At 53.7% G+C, this 20,463-nt stretch overlaps 7 protein-coding genes across 7 annotated transcripts; 2 read left to right on the top strand and 5 right to left on the bottom strand.

Moving 5' to 3' along the window:
* Positions 1-409: 409 nt before the first annotated feature.
* LRP88_06511 (bZIP transcription factor) lies at positions 410-1,679 on the top strand (the record flags this gene model as incomplete). The annotated part of the gene is made up of 2 exons (XM_083243049.1): positions 410-1,341; positions 1,412-1,679. 2 exons carry the CDS (start codon positions 410-412, stop codon positions 1,677-1,679), a joined length of 1,200 nt encoding a protein of 399 aa, XP_083101985.1.
* Positions 1,680-2,414: 735 nt separating this feature from the next.
* LRP88_06510 (DUF4419 domain-containing protein) lies at positions 2,415-3,674 on the bottom strand (the record flags this gene model as incomplete). The annotated part of the gene is made up of 1 exon (XM_083243048.1): positions 2,415-3,674. One exon carries the CDS (start codon positions 3,672-3,674, stop codon positions 2,415-2,417), a length of 1,260 nt encoding a protein of 419 aa, XP_083101984.1.
* A 635-nt stretch (positions 3,675-4,309) lies between these two features.
* On the bottom strand, positions 4,310-5,838 carry LRP88_06509 (mannitol dehydrogenase C-terminal domain-containing protein; the record flags this gene model as incomplete). Its single annotated transcript, XM_083243047.1, has 2 exons — positions 4,310-5,451; positions 5,811-5,838. The coding sequence occupies 2 exons, from the start codon at positions 5,836-5,838 to the stop codon at positions 4,310-4,312; spliced, it is 1,170 nt and encodes a 389-aa protein (XP_083101983.1).
* Positions 5,839-10,819: 4,981 nt separating this feature from the next.
* LRP88_06508 (uncharacterized protein) lies at positions 10,820-11,263 on the bottom strand (the record flags this gene model as incomplete). The annotated part of the gene is made up of 1 exon (XM_083243046.1): positions 10,820-11,263. The coding sequence occupies one exon, from the start codon at positions 11,261-11,263 to the stop codon at positions 10,820-10,822; it is 444 nt and encodes a 147-aa protein (XP_083101982.1).
* A 110-nt stretch (positions 11,264-11,373) lies between these two features.
* LRP88_06507 (uncharacterized protein) lies at positions 11,374-12,059 on the bottom strand (the record flags this gene model as incomplete). Its single annotated transcript, XM_083243045.1, has 2 exons — positions 11,374-11,488; positions 11,536-12,059. The coding sequence occupies 2 exons, from the start codon at positions 12,057-12,059 to the stop codon at positions 11,374-11,376; spliced, it is 639 nt and encodes a 212-aa protein (XP_083101981.1).
* A 51-nt stretch (positions 12,060-12,110) lies between these two features.
* Positions 12,111-12,602, bottom strand: LRP88_06506 (uncharacterized protein; the record flags this gene model as incomplete). The annotated part of the gene is made up of 1 exon (XM_083243044.1): positions 12,111-12,602. One exon carries the CDS (start codon positions 12,600-12,602, stop codon positions 12,111-12,113), a length of 492 nt encoding a protein of 163 aa, XP_083101980.1.
* Positions 12,603-17,763: 5,161 nt separating this feature from the next.
* LRP88_06505 (coatomer subunit beta') lies at positions 17,764-20,381 on the top strand (the record flags this gene model as incomplete). Its single annotated transcript, XM_083243043.1, has 3 exons — positions 17,764-18,769; positions 18,878-19,394; positions 19,487-20,381. The coding sequence occupies 3 exons, from the start codon at positions 17,764-17,766 to the stop codon at positions 20,379-20,381; spliced, it is 2,418 nt and encodes an 805-aa protein (XP_083101979.1).
* Between the last annotated feature and the right edge of the window lie 82 nt (positions 20,382-20,463).

The raw sequence follows: 20,463 nt of genomic DNA, 5'->3' as shown, positions 1-20,463 counted from the left end.
ACTCTCAAAACATCATTCGATGATTATAATCCTAATTTGTACAATCCTCACACTCTGCTTACCTAACTGTACGGCAGTGATCACGACCGTCCTCCATCCAAACACCACCAACACCACATCTCCGAATGACACCTCCCAAGATTCCCGAGATAAGCGACTGCATTAGCCTTATACGCAATCACATCAAGAACCCCTCCCGACGTTCCGGATCCCAAAAGACGAATAACATCGAGTCTATATGGCGTCTTTTCCCTGGCACAGGCTGACGCCATCGCCATCCCCTCTCTCGCAATAGCCGAACCCCATTTAACAAGCAGCGACATTATCCATGAATTGAATGGCTCGTTCCCCATAACAAAAGTTCTAGGTTGAAACATTTGATCCTTCAAAAACTCCACTAAAGATCATCATGCCGCCAGACTCCATCTCAAAGCGCGAGCTAGCCAACGCAAGCCGTCGCGTCGCAAACATGACGCCCTCGCAGATCGAGAGCAAGCGCTCCATAGACCGCGAGAATCAGCGCTACTGTCGCGCCAAGCGCAAGACCAAGCTCGAGCAGCTGCAGCGGCAGGTTGAAGCTCTAACAAGAGAACTCGAGACCACGAGGAGGGAACTGCAGGGGTCGCAGGCGAGGGAGAAATCTTGGTCGGATACTTTTACCGCGTTGAGGTTGCTTCCGCCTGCAGTGACAGAAGAGAAGGGGGGTGTTGAGTGGATTGAGGATAAGGTGGAAGAGGATGCCCTCCAGCCGTATGGAACTCTTCCTTCACTCGACTATGATCCAAGTCTCAGCACATACACCGACTTTGACCTACCTCCTCTCGACTCCAGTCTCTCAGATACATCCTGGGACCTCGATATACCACCAACCCCAGTCTACAGCTACACTCAACCTCTCGGATCCCCCTCAAGACCACTCCCCTGGTCCAACCACTTCAACTTCAACATCCCTCAATCCCCTCCAGTCTGGAAATCCATCCCCCTCCTCCTCTCAGCAACGACCCAACTCGACGTGGTGATCCTCACCACAACCGACGAATTCCGTCGTCATGGCCTTCGCCAAACAACAGCACCCTTCCCAAGCATCTCGTCACTCTTCAGAGCAGGAAAACCCCCAGACCCACAGAGCTGTTCCATCTCAGACGCCGCAGCCGCACAGGTCCAACGTTCGCCCTTGCAGTCCCTCCTCCCGCGTGTGGGCTTCCTGTTCGTTCTCTCGCACCTCCTTCGTTGGTACATCTGTCGCACAAAAGAGAGCTATGAACAACTCCCGGCTTTTATACGACCTACCAAGCTGCAGACGAGTGTGCCGCATCCGGCGTGGATTGACGTGATAATCTGGTACGTCCTTTGACCAGATGAACATCTAACTGAGATAAACATCTGAAACAGCAAACACTAACAATCACAGGCCTCAAGTCCGCGACGCAGTAATCCAAACCATGGACTGGTCCCGCTTCAACGAATACCGCGCCATAGTCTCAAAGTCCCTCAACGTAAACTGGCCGCACACCGACCCACGATCAATCCTCGAGCCCTGCGAGGACGGCCGCAGCTATCGTCTTAGCTCAGTGTTTGAGAGGCACATCAGCACGCCCGAGAACTGGAGCGTGGACAAAGAAGCTGGAGAGGTGTTTCCGTTTTTAAAACCAGTCTGCAGGGATAGTGTGTCTGTGTGAAAGAATGACTCGGTGGAACATGTTTCTTTGAGTGATGTGAACGTGCGCTTTGAGCCTCAATGTCACGAGAGGACTCGTAGGCTACCTTGGTTGAAAGGAAGAGATATAATTATCTCGAAGAGTTAAAAATAATTCATCGTGAGGAGTATATCTATCCACGATGCCGCCTCTTTAACAACTCATCCACAACTCAAACAACTAAAAACATCAAGCCAACATCAAGCCAACTACATTGCACACCATGAAGGTCGCTCTCTTTGCCTCCGCCATCTTCCTCAGCCGTCTCGGCCTTGCCCTTCCTCCTCCCCAGCCTGTCGTCATCGAACCCATCGACGCCGCGTCAATCGTCGTCGAGCCTATTGACCCTGACAGCGGCTGCAAGCCCTAGTAAGTCCATCCTCCTCAACTACATACACCTTCTAACAATTCCCAGCCAAGCCCCCGGTTGCTGCGTCCCAAGCATGTGTCGCTGCCTCGACGGTAAGTCAAACAACCCCGTATCCCAACTTCAACTAACTCTCTAGGCAAATACTACCTCTTCAACAAGGAGAACAAGCAGGGCGGTGGAACCGGCTGCAACCCTCCCTGGGGATTCCTAGGCGATACAGTCGGCGCCATCCCCGAATACTGCTGTTAAGCAGGAAACGTTCTGAATGAAAACATTGTTATTTCATGACCTCGGTAGTTTCCCAATGGACTTGATCCTCTACATAGCTTGATCAACCAAATCCCCCCCTACAGATCTGGTCTCTCGACTTTGGTGCCTTTACATGTGTCGATTCCCTCGGCGATGACCTCCAACTCCATACGGTTCCCGAATAAAGGCCCAGCCGTAGAGTTGGCGTCTGCAGGTGTATACATGAACCATCCACTGACGGGCCTTGCCGTGACTCTTCCCTCCTCTTCCTTCCTCTCAACTCCCACATTACCAGCGAGGAGATACGCCATTGTATCTGTCCCCGGAGTCGGATGGTCGACCATCTTGAGCGGTGCCTTGGCATACCCAATCGTAATATCCTCCATCGCCTCAGGCTCGTAAACGACGCCATCCAAAACAACAGAATCCTTACCAACCCAAACCTCCTCACGCGGATCAATCCTCGGCGCCCCAGAACGCTGAAAGTGAAGAAACCCCGTGATCCATCCCGAAACATCCCATTCCACGGCTCCTTCGCCACAAGAAAACTTCTTCTTTGCCCGGACAATTTGCTCCCAGAAAGACTTTGTCTCTTCGCTATCCGGGTGATCCCAAGTCCCAACGAAACGAGTGAGAATAGGACGCAGATTCTTCGCAAACCGAGCAGGCTCTTGACCAAAATCCTTCAAACGATCAATCTTGTCAAGCAACCGAACCCAATCCTCTCTCTCGCCCAGAAGCGTAACACTGGGTATCCCACAAACAATCATGCCACTAAACTCAAAGAAATACTGCATCAACCCCATCATCAAAACCGTAGCAGTAACCTCATCATCCCTCGTAGTAGTACTGAACCCAGGCATGACCCAATCAAGCAGCCACTCCGTCTTGACCCTCTTCTGAATCTCTCCCCCAAAAGCGGCAATGATGTCCTCCCACGAAACCTCCTTGACGAGAATCTCCTCCTTCTTTGCATGCTGGACAAACAAGTCCCTCAGATCTTCGGCGTGCGCTCCCATGTAAAAGTTGAGTTGCGCAAGAATCTCAAACCAGACCTCGTCGGGGCGAAGTTGGAGATGTTGATGGTGCGCCCATGCATCAAGTGCCCCGCGGATAAAGCCATCTGAAGAGGGGTACGTGTTTTCGAGGTTGCTGAACGACGACAAGAGAAGCGAGTGTTGAGGATCTTTGGAGTTTTCGCTGACTTCTTCAGGGCAGCTGCGACGAAAGAGATCGTCTACAGACTTGGCGATGCCTTCGGATCGGAGAGGGATGGGCTCAACATCTGAGACTTTAACCGTGATAGAGGCGGCCGACACAGCTGCAAAGCTCACCAGCCAGAGCGTCCATTTAGCCATGCTGCAATATCTTGAACGTTGATCACATCAAAGCCATAGATGAAAGAGACAACTTCTGCCTGGAGACCAAGATATTCGCCTCCTCAGGACACCGTCGCCAGTCGGTCTGTGTTGAATGGTCAGACCCTGGCAAAATTAGCGTCCCCATCAACGATTTGGGTGTTTACGTTAGACACCACGATAGCTTCGTAAATAACAAATGCAACGTAATAAACTTCAAAGCATCCAAGTATCAAGTATCGTCAGCCAAGTACATGTATCGGCCAAATATCGTCATCCGTCAGCAAGTCTTGGTACTTGACGATCCTACATACCGCAAGAGTAAGCCATGTTTCACTGCCATGACATGGCGTAACCTTGGTTGCTTAATTTGACCTCACACGATGCATCACCAGAAAGGTCACGATAATTCAGGCGATGGATGATATTGAGGAACCGATGTATTCATGCTCCTAATCAATCTATAACTGTGGCCTCTAAAGGCAGGCTTCGAAGTGAAGACCCAAATCCAATCCGTCCTAGCGCCATGCTTCCGGTAAAGAACAAACATGTCATTTCTCGTAACGCCGCGGGCCACCTATTGTCCTGTTCTGGCCCTGTTCCGTCTCTTCTAAATTGAGCGATTGTCGGATCGATTAGTCCTCGGCGCTGTCGGCCTGGACGCGCTGCACAACTTGCACAAGCTGGGGGAAGATCTTCTCGCTGTCCTGGATGCCGCAGACCTGCTTGACAACATCCTCAGGTCCGTTCTCAGACATGATCTTGGCGAGCTGCTTGGACTCCTCGTCATCCTCGACTTCCTGGAAACGGAAGGCCATCTCGATGGCGTCGAGGAGGTACTTGATGGACTGGCCGTTTTCGGCAAGCTCAGCGGCGGGGCCGACGAAGCGCTCCTTGCGGGAGAGCTTTCGGAGAGGGGCACGGCCAACGCGCTCGACGGCATCCTCAAGATGGGGGTTGCCAATTCGCTTGACAATCTTGTTGACGTAGGCAGCCTGGGCCTCCTCATCGATGGCGTGCTTGGAGACGATCAAAGACTTGGTCTCCATGAGGGCACCTCGGACCTCGGCCATGATCTCCTTGTCCTGGAGAGCATCGTAGACGGTGCGCTTTCTTCGGTTGTAGCCGTGGTAGGCAGCGGTGGCATGGCCAGTGTTGACAGTGAAGAGCTTGCGCTCAATGAAGGGGCCGAGGTTGTCAACCCAGTTGATACCCTTGATGTCGGGAATGCCAACGTCCTCAAAGGGAGTGCGGTCAACAACCCACTCAAAGAACTTCTCGAGGGTAACATCAAGACCGGCATCGGCGTCCTGAGCAGGGACAATTCTGTCAATAGCAGAGTTGGCGTAGCGGGCGCGGAGATGGTGGTCCTCAAGACGCTCGGGGGATGTGTTGCGGGGGTCCTTGATGTGCTCAGCAAGGGTATCAGTGGCGCCAATGGCGTTCTCGCAAGCAATAACGTGCAGGGGAGCGTCGTCGGTTGATCTGCGGTCGATACCCTTGGCAATGACGGGAGCGATGAACTTGAGGATGTTGGGGCCGACGGAGCAGGTGACGACCTCGGCTGTGCGGATCTCCTCGATCAGATCCTCCTCGTGGGTTCGCGAGTTGATGGCTCGGTAGTTTGTGATGGTGTTCTCGGTGGTACCCTCGGAGCCGACCTCGATGACACGGTATGAGGGGGTCTCGTTGATGAGGTTGACAATGGTGTCGTTGACATCGGCAAAGACGACGTCGTAGCCAGAGTTGTGGAGGAAGCAGGCAACAAAGCCACGGCCTGGGGAATTAGCATAAAGACTAGGAGCGATCAAATGTGGACCTACCGATGTTGCCAGCGCCAAAGTGAACAGCCTTCTTAGCCATGATGGATGGTGGTGATGTTATTGCAGTGATGGTAGTAGATGGTGTAAGTCGATGGACCTATGTATGGCCAAGAGGATCGTGTTCAAGTAGGGAAAATAGACAAAACCCAAAGAGCTGTTGATGGATGAGATGAGGAGAAGGAAAACGGTCACCGTAATGAAGGGGGGAAGACGAGTTTATATGGATGTTGCGTCGAAATGGGGAGGATGAAGCAAGCCACCCTCTTGTCAGTGACGACGACGACGACGGGAGACGAGATACAAAGATACGTACCCACGCCGCCCACCTCTGACACATTCATGGCGGAAGGAGGGAAAGACAAGGCGAGGCAGGGAAGGTGCCCGGAGTGGAGACCAAGGGGGCCCGATTCCATCATCGCCTGCCTCTGGTTCTCCATCCCCGTATCTCCTTCCCTCACATTCTGGGTGACCTCAGCGACTTTCCCACCGGCAGAGCGGGGCTTGGCGCCCGGGCTGGGGGTACGTACCATACCCCTTCCGAACCGTATCAAACAAATCTGATCGAGTGCATCAGACCGAACCAGGGCATGGTTCGGAGTCTCAACGAGGTTGCAAGAGGCCAAGGAACAGGGGCCAGAATGATGACACTACGCAGAGCAAGACGCCCGGCGATAGGTCTGACCGGGGGACTCCACCGGTGGATACGGCGCTACCGTTTGCTCGACGGTAACTGGAGGACGGCAGGCTAACGGACTGCAACCGGTGGCAACCCAACAGACGGCTACCTCAGACGGAGTACCTTACGGGCGGCGGAGGACTGTTGGGAGAACTCTACAGGGGCCTTGCGCCCTGCAGGTTCGCCAGCGGGCAGGCGGGTTTGCAGGGGGTACAGGGTACAGCCCAGCGAGGCCTTGCCCTGGGTTGGCCCCACTGCCAGAGCAGAGACGTCCGCTGGGCCGCTTTGCCTGAAGCCGCTCACCCATTCTAAGGGTCCCCTTGACTCTCACGCCACCTCCATCATTGCCATTCAAGGTCCAGCGATTGAGATGGAAAAAGGCTCGGTTTCAGAGGCAGTTGGGTGATTTCAGCATCGAGGAAATTACGTGTTGAGAAGACGAGGCTGCCCTCAGACTCAACTCTGAGTTTGACTGTGCCCGTTGTGATGCATCACTTCCCGCAACCACGGCCCGCTTGACCAAGAGGTCAACATCAGCATCAGCATCAGCCTCTCTACAACTCAATTCACCATCTTTCACTGCGCACCGCGCGGGAACAACCAGATCCCCCAGGTACCACTCACACACTCTCACACCGTCAAGTGGATCAAGAGAGAGGGGGAGACTGGAGATCCACCGTTTTCGTCCTCGCTTCAATACCGAACTCTGACGTCGACTGCATCTTGGCCTGGGATCCATTCCGATACGTACTATCAAAATATTGGTTCTTCTTTCCCATTCATTTCTGATGATGCTCGTTGGCTGAGGAGGCCTCTCCTTTCTTGGGTAGGCCTTGATGGTCGGCTTGACATCACCTGTCTGAGCTGCCTCCTATTGCGAAAAGTTGGATGACTTCAATCCGTGCTCGCGCTACCGAGGACTCTGAAAACGCCATTTTTTCGGTCAACCATGATTTTCTACAACCGAGCTGAGCCCCTTTTCGCCCAATATCTCGACGTGGCCTCACTCTCCAAGGTACACACAGTCCGTATGAGAATATGTCAAGTAGCTACGTAAACATGTCATGACCCGTATCTCGGCGCTTCCTCCGTGGCCCTCTCGACTCTTCTTTCACGATAATGGCCCGTGGTGGCGCAGAGACAAAGACGCAGGGCCTTTTCTCAGCGCAAACCAGGGGTGTGCAAACTCCACTCACCCTGCGATTCGCTGCGTTGGTGGCTTTGTGGAGAAGTGGACTCTTTCTGAAAGCAAGTTCGGCGCGCTCACGGCGGCGACGGCGGATGTTTCTTGACTCGGCCATTGAATTTTGAGGCATTAGTTGAAGTGACTGATGGCACAGTCGGTTGATGCATCTTCTCAAAGGCTAAAGTGAGCAGAATACTGAGGCGCAGACATAGTGGAGAGATGTTGACGCTTCCCCGAGCAGGCCCAGACTGCCAGAGACTCGGCCTGGACCCTGCTGGAATGGATTGGATGCATGTGAAGCCCTTCTGAAGGATAGGTATGATATGCATCTGCCACAGCGCCCATTGTTCGTCCATGACAATTCTCTCCCGCCCGCTGCATTTTAGAGGCATCCTTCACACGACCACAAGCCAAAGCCGACATGTCTGAGAACACTGACTTGTCCCACATGTCGACACGTGTGGTTTCCGCTCCACTGATAGGGCCTCCTCATGTCTTACTGTCATGCCCGCATGTCCAAGCCGTGCAGTGGCACTTCATGTGAGGCGTTCTTGTCTTCATGTGCTCCAGGATGCAAGTCGCAGAAGCAAATGCTAGGTAATACCTCGGTATCATGTATTCTTACTCTCCTGTCTCAATACAAGAGTCAATCATCCATCATCTCTTCCGTCTTAAGGGTTCAGTGACACTCTGACAGACATACCCTTTACTCAAAGAAGCACCAACTGCATGCCCGCTACGTCATTATCCCCAAGCTGATCCCCCTCTGACTGTGACTCTGAAAGACCCAATCCAATCCCACGAACCCATCACCGCCTGCACCAGGTGCCGGGATCATGGCCCCCCTCACTCGATCCCTGCCAAAAAGAGGCTGACTCTTTGGGTTTCACCAGACACACACACCTTCAGGGGAAAACGGAACAGTTTCGTTTCGGGCCACCGTATTGTTATGCTACCACATCGTCCCAAAAGCCCGCATAATCCTCCATGGTTACAGGCCGCAGAAACCCCGAGTCGGCCTTATTCTTTTCAATGATGGGCTTACATTTGAGGACTGCGGCAAGCCTTGGTAATAAACAGGTCATGATCAAGATCCGAGATGAAGTCTGGGCTTTTCAGATAATTCCCGCAAAATATTGTTGATGCCCTAAATCGTACAAGAAATGATTCACATCCCAAGACGGCACAGCAAGATAACAACATGATTTGCCGGCACAAAACCCACGATGCTGCAAAAAGACCTCATCCTTGCCGGACCACAAGCCCGACAATGCCGCCGTTTCCTTTGCAAGCATAGCCTCCTTTTTTTCCGCCGCCGCACCGTTCTCAGCTCTTCTGCCACCGTCTTATCCCAAGATAACGAATCCAGCAAATCCCAGGCCTCCATCCAGGTGGAGCTAAGGACAGTTCTCCTTGGCACGCATGGCCAAGGCTAGGTTCAAAAGGATCGTGGGGCTCACGTTCAAAAGCCTCAGTTACGGTTACGATTACTGCCGCTGTCTCATTGGAACCAAGGGAGAGCGGCCTCCGTGTCACTTTTGGTCGGCTCCCGCGCCAAGGCACGTTTCCGCTTCGGCTTGCCCATTCGTTCTCTACCGTTTGGCTGAGGGACAAATCGTGCCTGTTGATCTGCCTCTTCGTGATAACAGAGAACCGGTTGATTAGTCAGTTTATTCAGGCTGAATCTTGTGAAACCAACCAGCGCAAAAGCCGAACCAGGCACGACAGGCCAAATATCCCGAGTCAGGGTCTCACAGCAACGTCTACCGTTCACGACACGACGTCCTCATGAGACTCGTACTTGATCGTGACAATCTCCAACAAATCAAGGAAGTCAAAATCTCGTCATCGATTCTCGCGTCTTCTACAACATCGCGCACATCGATCGTGAAAGGCCTCATCCACAAAAAAAAGAGCTCAGTCCGAAATCTCCAGTGGCGACGTCAGAGCCTCCACTCACACCAAAAGCAGCAGTGCCACCCCGTTTCGGTCTCTAGCCTCTTCCCCCGTGAATTGTTCCGCCTCTTGTTGCATCGCACAAAGCAACAGGCCGGTGTGTGTGGAGTTTGGCTAAACTACCGTCGTCTACTGTAACAGACGACAACTGACCAAAAGTCAGAGGAATGGGGTAAAAGCAGGGTCAGCCAAGGGGGCAGGCAGGCAAGGCCACAGACGGGGTCAAACAAAGGGTCCAAACGGGAACGCCCGTCGACGACAACGATCGTCGTCTACAAGTTGCACTGTCTGAGCGACGATAACCACAGTCCGAGTCAAGACAAGCGTAACTCCCGACATCGGCCGATCTTGTTCTCATCAACACATGCACAAACAACAGAACCTATGATAACGTGCTCCCTCAATATCTCATGTCCCGTCCAGCATCATGCCACATAATGGTCCTCCCCCAGGTTTCCCCAAAGTCTCGGCTGCACTCCGAGCAAGCCCTCAATGCAAGCCCTCTCCGTTTCCCCGCGAAAAGAGCTCGTCCCTGAGACACCACCGTCTCCATCCAGGGAGGGCTGGGCTGGCTCATGCAAACCACTTGCGGAAAGGGTCATGAGAGGCCCGCGTGTCCCGTTGCTCTTACTCTTACTGCCTGCCATCATGTCGTGCTTGATAAACGTGCCATCCAGGTCAAAAGATACAAAGGTACCATGATCCGATGCCATCCCCATCGCCAGCTCAACCCCGTCACTGTCGTGCAGCGAGGCGCAATCATGAGTTCAAGCTTCCCCGTCTTCCCCATACTGCTACTCAAGCCATCCTCTGTACTCCAGTTCCAGGCCCATCTTCTCCACGTCCTTCCCCAGGTCCATCCTATCTATCTCCGCACACTCCACCATGCTCACCTCACCTCACTCACTCACCTGGTCTCACCACTTCCACTGTCTCAGTCCAGTCCGGGAAATCCCATCACTCCATCACTTGCCGACTTGTTCCGGACACATGGAAGCCCGGACCTTTACATTCCAGAGCCCCTTCTTGGCGATCGGGGTCTGCCCACCAACTCCTTTCCCTCGGAGCCTCTCCGTTACACATGTCCCTGTCGGCAGGCATGGATTCTAGATACATGCATTGATATGTAGTCCTATACACAGGTGGATGTATACTTACAGAGGCACACTTGAAATCCCGCAACACGCCAGTTGCACGTGCCGCCTGTCTACTTGCTTTGTCCATTGACATGTTGGATATCAAGCCATACAGAGATTGGATCAACCATACATCAGATGAATCAGCCACTCATCATATGCGATCCCATGCATCAGATGAAATCAAGCCAACATAATATCGGCCGAGGCCCTTTCACGGACGACGGGAACGAATACGTATGTTCCACGCCCTACGCCGCAATGCATCGAGACTCATCTTGCAACACGGCCGTGTCGATTCATCATGCTATCTTTTCAATGTTTCATTATCCGCAGTGTTCCATTTGTCCTCCCATTACCATTTCCTTTTAGTTGGCATACTTCTTGAACGCACCAATGAGGCCGCCCGTCGAAGCATCGTGACCCTCTCCGTTGCCCTCCTCATCGAGCTCCTTGAGAATCTTCTTGGCCAACACCTTGCCCAGCTCGACGCCCCACTGGTCGAAGCTGTTGACGTCCCAGACTGCTCCCTCAGTGAATGTCAGGTGCTCGTAGTAGACAATCAGAGCACCCAGCTCAGCAGGGCCGATGGTGCCGCCAACCAGGATCGAAGTGGTAGGTCGGTTACCAAGGAATCGCTTGTGAGGGACAAGAGCCTCGGGAGCACCCTCAGCTCGGACTTGCTCGTCAGTCTTGCCAACCATGAGAGCCTCGGCCTGAGCAAAGTAGTTGGAGGCCAGCATCTTCTGGTGAAGGTTGTCGGTGATGGGGTTGTGAGACTTGGCAGCCAGAATGAAGTCGGTGGGGATCAGCTTGGTACCCTGGTGGACAAGCTGGAAGAAGGAGTGCTGAGCATTGGTGCAAGGCTCACCAAAGAGGATGGGGCCTGGGTTGTTAGCATCTTACTGACATTCACAGAGGTTCACTTACCAGTGGTGTACTTGGCGGAAGATCCATCAGAGGTGATGGTCTTGCCATTGGACTCCATGGAAAGCTGCTGGAGGTAGGCAGGGAATCTGTGAAGGTACTGGTCGAAACTACTAATCGTTAGAAGGCATCCATAACCTCTCCCACGGGCACTTACGGAGCAACCAGGTGAGTCTGGGCCTGGAAAAAGTCAGAGTACCACACACTCAGAAGACCACCGAGAACGGGAATGTTCTCCTTGAGGGGAGTCTCGCGGAAGTGCTTGTCCATGGCATGAGCACCGCTGAGGAACTTGTGGAAGTTGTCAAAGCCAATGTACAGAGCAACGCTAAGACCAATGGCACTCCAGACAGAGTATCGGCCACCGACCCAGCTCTCAAAGCCAAACATGTTCTTGCTGTCAATGCCAAACTTGGTCACCTCGGACTCGTTGGTGGACAGAGCAACAAAGTGCTTGGCAATCTCGCCCTCGCCGTTGGTCTTCTCGAGGAACCATGTCTTGGCGGTGTTGGCATTGGTGGTGGTCTCAGCAGTGGTAAAGGTCTTGGAGGCAATGAGGAAGAGAGTGGTCTCGGGGTCAGAAGCCTTGAGAGCCTCAGCCATGTGGGTGCCGTCAATGTTGGAGACAAAGTGAAGGGTCATGTCATCAGCACCGTAGTGCTTAAGAGCCTCGGTGACCATGACGGGGCCGCTATATCATGTTAGTGCTGAGCGCTCTAGTTGGATCCTCACTTACAGATCAGAGCCACCAATACCGACGTTGATAATGGTGGTGAGCTTCTTTCCGGTGTATCCCTTCCACTCGCCGCTGCGGACCTGCTCAGAGAACTCCTTCATGTGGTCCAAAACCTCGTTGACGCCAGCAGTAACGTCGACGCCATCGACCTTCATCTCCCAGCCGCCAACGTTTCGCAGAGCAGTGTGGTAGACGGCACGGTCCTCGGTAAAGTTGATCTTTTCGCCAGCAAACATGGCATCGCGCTTCTTCTCGACGCCGGCCTGCTCGGCAAGCTTGACGAGGAGGTCGAGGGTCTCATCGGTGAGGAAGTTCTTGCTAAAGTCGAAGAGGATATCGTTGCTGCCCTCAGCCTTGAAGGTTCGGGTGAAGCGGTCGAATCGATCGGGGTCAGAGGCAAAGGCCTCCTTGAGGACAAACGACTTGCCAACGCTGTCGCGGTGAGCCTGGAGGTCCGACCAGGCGGGGAGGGTGTTGGCGGGGGCCATTTTCGAGGTGGGGGGTGATGATGTCGGTGATGTTGGAAGTCGACAGAGGCAAGATCAGATCTACCCGATGGACACAAGGTTCGGGAGAGATTGGATGATGTTGACAGGAGAAGAAAGATTGTCGAGACGCAAAAGAGAGGGGGAGACGAGGATTATGACACAAATCGGAGGTTCCAAGTTGGGCAACCTCCTCTGGCTGGTCCCTTCCCTCCCTTCCCGGACTGCATGGCGTGGAGGGGGAGGGGAAGGAGCACCCAGCGGCGTCGGCGGGGGTGGTCGGCGTGGGGCATCATCCCACCGAGCGCTCATGTTCACATGTAGGACGATTAAGCCATGTCATGACGCGGTTTATTAGGGGTGAAATTAATTAAAGGCTGGATAAGACATTGATTCTTGTTATTATCTTCTCATTGATCTGGCAACTGAGGCTATCATTGTCAATCCGTTGGATCTGATCTGATCAACCTCAAAAAATGTCAAGTTTAACCCCTCCAATGACAACATGGCTCTGCAGCATGCTACTCCAAGCTTAGCCAGGGAGCTATCTAGTGGATAAGGAGCTGTGAGCCCCGCTCTAGCATGAGAGCTTGCTTCATTACAGAGCCATTTACAAATCATCAAGGTTGGCTTACTGACGCTCTGATTACTTTCGTCATGTCTCCATAATCAGTGGAAGTATCATCCAGCAGGTCACGGTCAGAACATGGCACAGTCAGAGCATAACGGCACCTCTTCGGCCTCGATGCTCCTCCCCGGCTTCATCGCCGACCGACCTCCGTCACAGGTCCGAATACCAGTTCCGGCAATAAATCCAGAACCCATCACCCCCATCCACCGCGCTACCGGTAGCTACAGTAGCGCGATTCACAATAACCTGACACACCGCGGTGACTCGCCGGTCTGCTTTTCCGCTGCAGGTTTCCTCGGAAACATCGCCGAACACCATTGGCCCGCATGGTTGAGAAAATTCGCGACTCGGCTGGTCATGATATCCCATCATAGAAATCGCTCATGGTCCGTCTGACGGAGGGCCTTGGCAATGTGTCCACAGTCTCACTTAGTCACAGAAGTAAACTTCACAAATATATCACTAACTCCAAAGCGCCAAAGCAAGGCTTTCTTATCTACATCATTCTCTAGGCTCCTCAGGTTTCCTAGGTTGCTTGTCATGGCCACACGTGTTTCCCTTGGCAGCCTGTCTGCCCTCAGCTATCTGGCTCAAGTAAGAACGGCACCTTGTGGCCTGCCGGTCTCTGAGTGAAGGGTATATCCCAGACTCGAGCCTGCTCGCTGTCTATGTTCCCTCCTGCAACTCCAACCCTAGTCTACAGAAATCATCTATCGGTTGTCTGTCAGGCTTCCAACAAAAGATGGATCCTTGACACTACCGCCCGCGTCTCCCAGGCCGGCAATCGGACGGTTGTAGCTGAATCCTTGGAATTGGTTCTGCATCGTCTCGGAAAGCATTGGGCCCTCGACGTAAGAATCTTGAGGGGCTTCTGATGTGAATTCGGGGTCAAAGTTGGCCGTGTCGAGAGCGTCCGTCTAGTAATGTCAGTAATGAGAAAGGCAAGGTCAACTAGGGCAAGGCCACATACCACATTGGGCTTGAACGTAGGCTCATACTTGCGCTGGAGCAGCTTGCGCCAGTCGATAGCGTGGAAGAAGGGATGCGCCTTGATCTCGGCCGAGCCGTTGGCACCCAATCGCTCCTCAGGGTTGCGGTTCAGAAGCTTGGTCAAGAGATCCTTGGCCGCAGGAGGAACCACATCGGAGAAGTGCAGAGGCTCTGACAGAATCTTACGATACATCTCATTAGTATTCTCGTCGTAGAATGGTGGCAGGCCTGTCAACATCTCGTAGAGAAGGACGCCGAGGGTCCACCAATCGACAGTCTTGTTGTAGCCCTGGCCCATCAGAAGCTCAGGCGCCAGGTACTCGGGAGTACCACAGAAGGTGTTGGTTCGGTCCTCGTCCTTCATGTCGAGCTTGCAGAGACCAAAGTCGCACAGGGCGATATGGCCTTGGTAATCCAGAAGAATATTCTCGGGCTTGAGATCGCGGTAGATGACGTTGAAGCCGTGAAGACACTCCAGGGCGCAGAGAAGCTCAGCCGTGTAGAAGCGGGATCGGTTGACGTCGAATCTGTGCTCCTTCTGGAGATGGTGGAACAGCTCACCTCCGTTGACAAAAGCGAGGACAAAGTACAGCTTCTCGGGGGACTGGAAACTAAACTTGAGGGGAACGATGAAGGGGTTGTTGATCTGCGCCAGCACAGATCGTTCGGCGAGGGTGTGGGCGACTTCGGATCGAGAGATGATGTGCGCCTTGCGGATCGTCTTGAGGGCGTAGATTCGGGTTGTGTCCTTCTTGCGCACCTGCATGACCTTGCCAAAGCTGCCCTTGCCGACAACCTTGAGGAGCTCAAAGTCTTCAATCTTGAGCTTACCTGCCCGGGTCTCGACGTACTCGACGCCGATCTTGATTCTGCCGGTGCCGTATTGCACGTCAACCCACTCAACACCGCTGTGGCCTTCCTTATGCTCGGCAGCAGCCTTCTCACGGTCCTTCTTGCTGCTCTTGGAGTCTTCACCACGGTGTTGTCGCTCCTCAAAGCGAGGGTTGATGCGCGCTACACCCAGGAAAATATCCTGGCTTCGGGTTCCTGGAGCGGAGGAGGGGTTGCGCAGGTACAGGTGGATGACGAGCTCCGTCACTCTTGAAACATCAAACTTGTACTGAGTGTTGTCGCCAGCCCACAGAGGGTTCTCGGGCTTTCCATCGACCGAGTTGACAAAGACCTGAAGCTTGTCGAAATCGAGGAGAGCGTAGGGCATATACTTGCCAGAGATTCGGCCGTGGTTGGTGGGGAGGGAGCCGAAGCCGCCAGCAGAAGAGTGTGGTCGGCTAGAGCCGTTGACAAAGGAACCAGCGACGCGCTGCGACGATCCGGGTCTAACGGAACCTGCCATGTTAAGGGCATTTCCGGAGGATAGCGATCCTTGGTGTGATGAAGCAAAGGTGCTTCGATGCTGCTCGGGGAGGGAAAAGCCTTGGCCTTCGTAGAGTGTGACGACGAGGATACCGGGCTTGAGGGGCTTGACTGGAGCTTGGGACATGGCCTCGGAGGCGGCTATTCAAGTCAGTTATCGACTGGCAGGCCTCTTCTGCTTCTGCTCACCTATGGCACTCTCGGTGGTGGGAGTGACGGCTCCGCTAGCCTGTCCTTCCTTGTCCTTGTCTGTGATGGTCGAGGTGGACGGCGATCGGGCAAAGGCGCTCAAAGGGCCCAGATGGGTCTCCTTCAACTCTGATAGATGTCAGCTTTGTACCAAGAATTAGGAACGTGACATACTCTTGGTGAGCTTCCACGACATGATTGCGACCGACGCGGTATTTGCAAGAGATCAAATGCGCCCGATCGATGAAGCCGGTTCGAGGATCCAAGAGATCGCAAACAAAGATTTAAGCGATGGGCAGTGCTGCTCGCTGACAAACTCCTGAGCAAGCAAAGATGGTGATGGCGTGGCAGACGAGGTTCAACAGGTCGATGATTTGTAACCCCGCATGCGAAGGAGAGAGCGTGGTCCAGCCGCTTTCGGTCGAGGTAGGATCGCGAATCGACGAAGCGAAGGAGACGTTGCGACGAGGAAAGAGAAAGGGGAAGGGGAAGGGGTTGAAATCAATACAGACGGAGGCTTGTATCGAGGAGGGAGACGAAACAGCGAGAGATACGGGGGATGGGAGAAAGGGATAGTGATGAAATCCAGGGCCCATCAGATTGCGGCTTGGGTTGGGTGGCAGTGGAGTGGACCTGAGTAATGGGGATATTCGCACTGTGGCTGGGGCTGTGAAGGCGCTGGAGGGTTGGTGCAGCCAGCGCAGAAACACAGTGCTAGAGTCTCGAGTGGCGGACGACAGACTGTGGGGAAGGTCTGGAACACTTGAAGCCTTGAGGCCGCGGCTGTGTTGATCTGAAGCGAGTGACTGACCTGAAATTCAGCCAAGTTCAAAAGGGGCAAATGAGATGGGAAGCGAGGCTAATTATTCGTGCAACTATGCGCTGCTGGCCTTTGGGTTTGCGCTGCCCAATTCGAGAGCCCAAGAGACAGGACAAGGGTGTACAATGATTGTTAAGTGAGGAGTACAGCCACACTGCACTGGTTCAAGATACGAATCAAGACGCGTGTCGAAGCTGATCTTGGCTGGTTTTCTTGGACCTGAATAAGCATTTCAAGAATGGCACTAATGTTGCTGTAAATAGGATGCCTACAGTCGCAAGATGCAGCCGTATGCACGATGGTGTCTGTACGTAGTATGGAGTTGATCTGTAAATAGAAGCTCCACCTGGTCCGTACAATCGAGTTGACTGAGTGACAGTTTCAACATGAATCATGCTTGATGGTGAGGTTCATCTGAGAGGCAGCCCGTGATATCTTGTTGATGTCCAAAAGGTAACATAACCGAGATGACTTGTGGACTACACAACAAAGGTCAATGCTCGGTATGAACAAGTTAGTAGTAGGCTGAGATGAAGAAATAACAACATTCCCCAATAAAACTCATCCATTGGAAGCATCATTCCCAATAATGATGCTGTCCTGCTGTCCTGTTGTCCTCTTCAATGTTTCTGGTGATACCTACCCTACAGACCCCCTTTTCTGGGGCACCCCCTGCAGAGGGATGTGGGGGCCTGACACTTCAGGCCAAAACCTCATGGCCAGCCTGGCAAGAGCCGCAGGACACATTTCGAGAGCTTGAGATTCATGTGCAACAGAGCTCCGAGCTGCTGCAAGATATCACGATTGACGATTAGCGGTTGGACCTGATTTACCCCCGTACCTTCAACCTTGTGCTCCTCCTTTGCAGCCTCGACTTGACTTTGCGACAACCTCCCGCCGCATGGTCGCCTCCTCCAGGGATTCCTGCCGCTAACCCCACTACTTGGACATCACCGCCCTTGCTGGCCAGCTTGCATCTTCAACTCTGCGCCAACGCACAGCGACACCCGACAAGATGAAGTTAGACGTCAAGGTCAGTCTCGTGACTGCTTCCGTGCGCCGGAGTCAAGCCGTGGCAATCTCCATTGCTATCTGAGCTTGGTCTTGACTCCTCAACCTGCGATCTGAGCTGACACGTTTCGCAATCCAGCGCCAGCTCTATGCTCGCAGCGAGCGAGTCAAGGGCATTGACTTTCATCCTCATGAACCATGGATCCTCACAACCCTCTACAGCGGTAAGCTCTACTTGGCTGTTTGACTTGCCCGCAGCTGACAGTTCAGGCCACGTCTACATCTGGTCCTACGAGACCCAGCAGATCGTCAAGACGTTCGAGCTCACCGATGTCCCTGTTCGCGCCGGTCGATTCGTCGCCAGGAAAAACTGGATTGTCTGCGGTTCCGATGACTTCCAACTACGTGTCTACAACTACAACACCTCCGAGAAGATCACTTCGTTCGAGGCGCACCCCGACTACATCCGAGCGATTGCGATTCACCCCACTCAGCCATTTGTCCTGACTGCCTCAGATGACATGACCATTAAGCTGTGGGACTGGGAGAAGGGTTGGAAGTGTGTTCAGGTCTTTGAGGGTCATGGTCACTACGTCATGGGTCTTGCCATCAACCCCAAGGACACAAACACCTTTGCTTCTGCCTGTCTCGACCGGACAGTCAAGATCTGGAGCCTCGGTTCCTCCACTCCCAACTTTACCCTTGAGGCTCACGAGACAAAGGGAGTGAACCATGTCGATTACTACCCTCATTCCGACAAGCCCTACCTCCTCACCACCTCGGACGACCGAACCGTCAAGATTTGGGATTACACCACTAAGTCTCTGATCGCTACCCTCGAGGGCCACACCAACAACGTCTCGTTTGCCTGCTACCACCCCGAACTGCCCGTCATCATTTCCGGTTCCGAGGACGGCACGATAAGGATATGGCACGCCAACACCTACCGATTCGAGCAGTCGCTCAACTACAGCCTGGAGCGAGCTTGGTGTGTCTCGTATCAGAAGGGCAAGCAGGGTGTTGCTGTGGGTTTCGACGATGGTGCAGTTGTTGTCAAGCTTGGCCGTGAGGAGCCTGCTGTGTCTATGGATGCTTCCGGCAAGCTTATCTGGGCTCGCCACAACGAGGTTGTCTCTGCCATCATCAAGGGAGGAGGTATGTATGCCTGAGATGTGTCGAGATGAACGCTAATAGCAGCAGATGCCTCTATCAAGGACAACGAGCCGATCTCCCTCCCCACCAAGGATCTCGGTACCTGCGAAGTGTACCCCCAAACACTCATCCACTCCCCCAACGGCCGCTTCGTTGCTGTGTGCGGTGATGGCGAGTACATCATCTACACTGCCCTTGCTTGGCGAAACAAGGCCTTTGGCTCTGCTCTCGACTTTGTCTGGGCATCCAAGGAGAACAGCAACGACTTTGCTATCCGCGAGTCTGCCATGAGCGTCAAGATCTTCAAGAACTTTGTCGAGAAGAGCGGTGGTCTCGATGTCGGCTTCCAGGCTGAGAGACTCCACGGTGGTGTTCTTCTTGGTGTCACCGGCCAGGGTGGCGTGTCCTTCTTTGACTGGGCGACTGGTGGTCTTGTGCGAAGAATCGAGGTTGAGCCCAAGCAGGTCTACTGGTCTGATAGCGGAGAGCTGGTGACGATTGCCTGCGAGGATACCTTTTACGTGCTGCGCTTCTCCCGAGAGAACTACGTCGAGGCCGTGCAAGCTGGTCTTGTTGAGGAGGATGGTGTCGAGGCGGCCTTTGAGGTTATCACTGACATTAGCGAAACGTAAGTACTCTTGACACCTGAGTATGACTCTGCTGACCAGACAGCGTACGAACCGGCGAGTGGATTGGCGACTGCTTCATCTACACCAACAGCACCAACCGACTCAACTACCTCGTCGGTGACCAGACCTACACCGTCTCCCACTTTGACAAGCCCATGTACATCCTGGGCTACATCCAGCGCGACTCTCGAATCTACCTCGCCGACAAGGATGTTGGTGTTACCTCGTTTGGCCTGTCTCTTCCTGTGCTTGAGTACCAGACTCTTGTCCTCCGAGAGGATATGGAGACGGCTGCTGAGCTGCTACCGACAATTCCCGAAGACCAGCTCAACAAGATTGCGAGATTCCTAGAAGGCCAGGGCCACAAGGAGCTTGCTTTGGAGGTGGCAACTGATCCCGAGCACAAGTTTGAGCTTGCTCTTGCTCTCAACGAGCTCGCCATTGCGCTTGAGCTCGCCCGTGAGGCCGATGCCGACCACAAGTGGAAGACTGTGGGAGATGCTGCTCTGGCTGCCTGGGATGTTGCTCTCGCTGCTGAGTGTTTCACCCACGCCAAGGACCTTGGATCTCTGCTGCTTCTGCACTCGTCAACGGGTGACCGTGATGGCCTGACTGCTTTGGCTACTCAGGCAGAAGAGGCTGGCGCGCACAACGTCGCCTTCTCATGCCGCTGGCTGCTCGGTGATATCGAGGCCTGCACTCAGATTCTCACCAAGACCGGCCGACTTGCCGAGGCCGTTCTCTTCTCGCAAACCTACCAGCCCAGCCTTACTGTACCTGTAGTGAAGGAGTGGCAGGAGAACCTGGAGAAGAACAAGAAGGGACGGGTAGCCAAGCTGATCGGTGTGCCCGGAGAGGACGAGGATCTCTTCCCCGAGTGGGAGGAGTGGTTGAAGCTGGAGAACGGTGCCGAGTCAAAGGAGGGCGTTAATGGTGAGGATGCCGAGGAGGAGGAGACGGATTCGGACGACGAGGATGACGAGTAGGGGCTGGTCATTGTGTTTACGAGCAATGGTGCTTAGATGGCTGGTGTAGAAAAGGTTTGGTTCATTTTTCGTCAGGGTTGCC

Source organism: Fusarium phalaenopsidis (assembly GCF_050370095.1).
Source record: "Fusarium phalaenopsidis strain FUZ10S chromosome Unknown contig_32296, whole genome shotgun sequence".
NCBI classification, from domain to species: domain Eukaryota; kingdom Fungi; phylum Ascomycota; class Sordariomycetes; order Hypocreales; family Nectriaceae; genus Fusarium; species Fusarium phalaenopsidis.
This window is presented reverse-complemented; position numbering and strand designations above follow the sequence as displayed.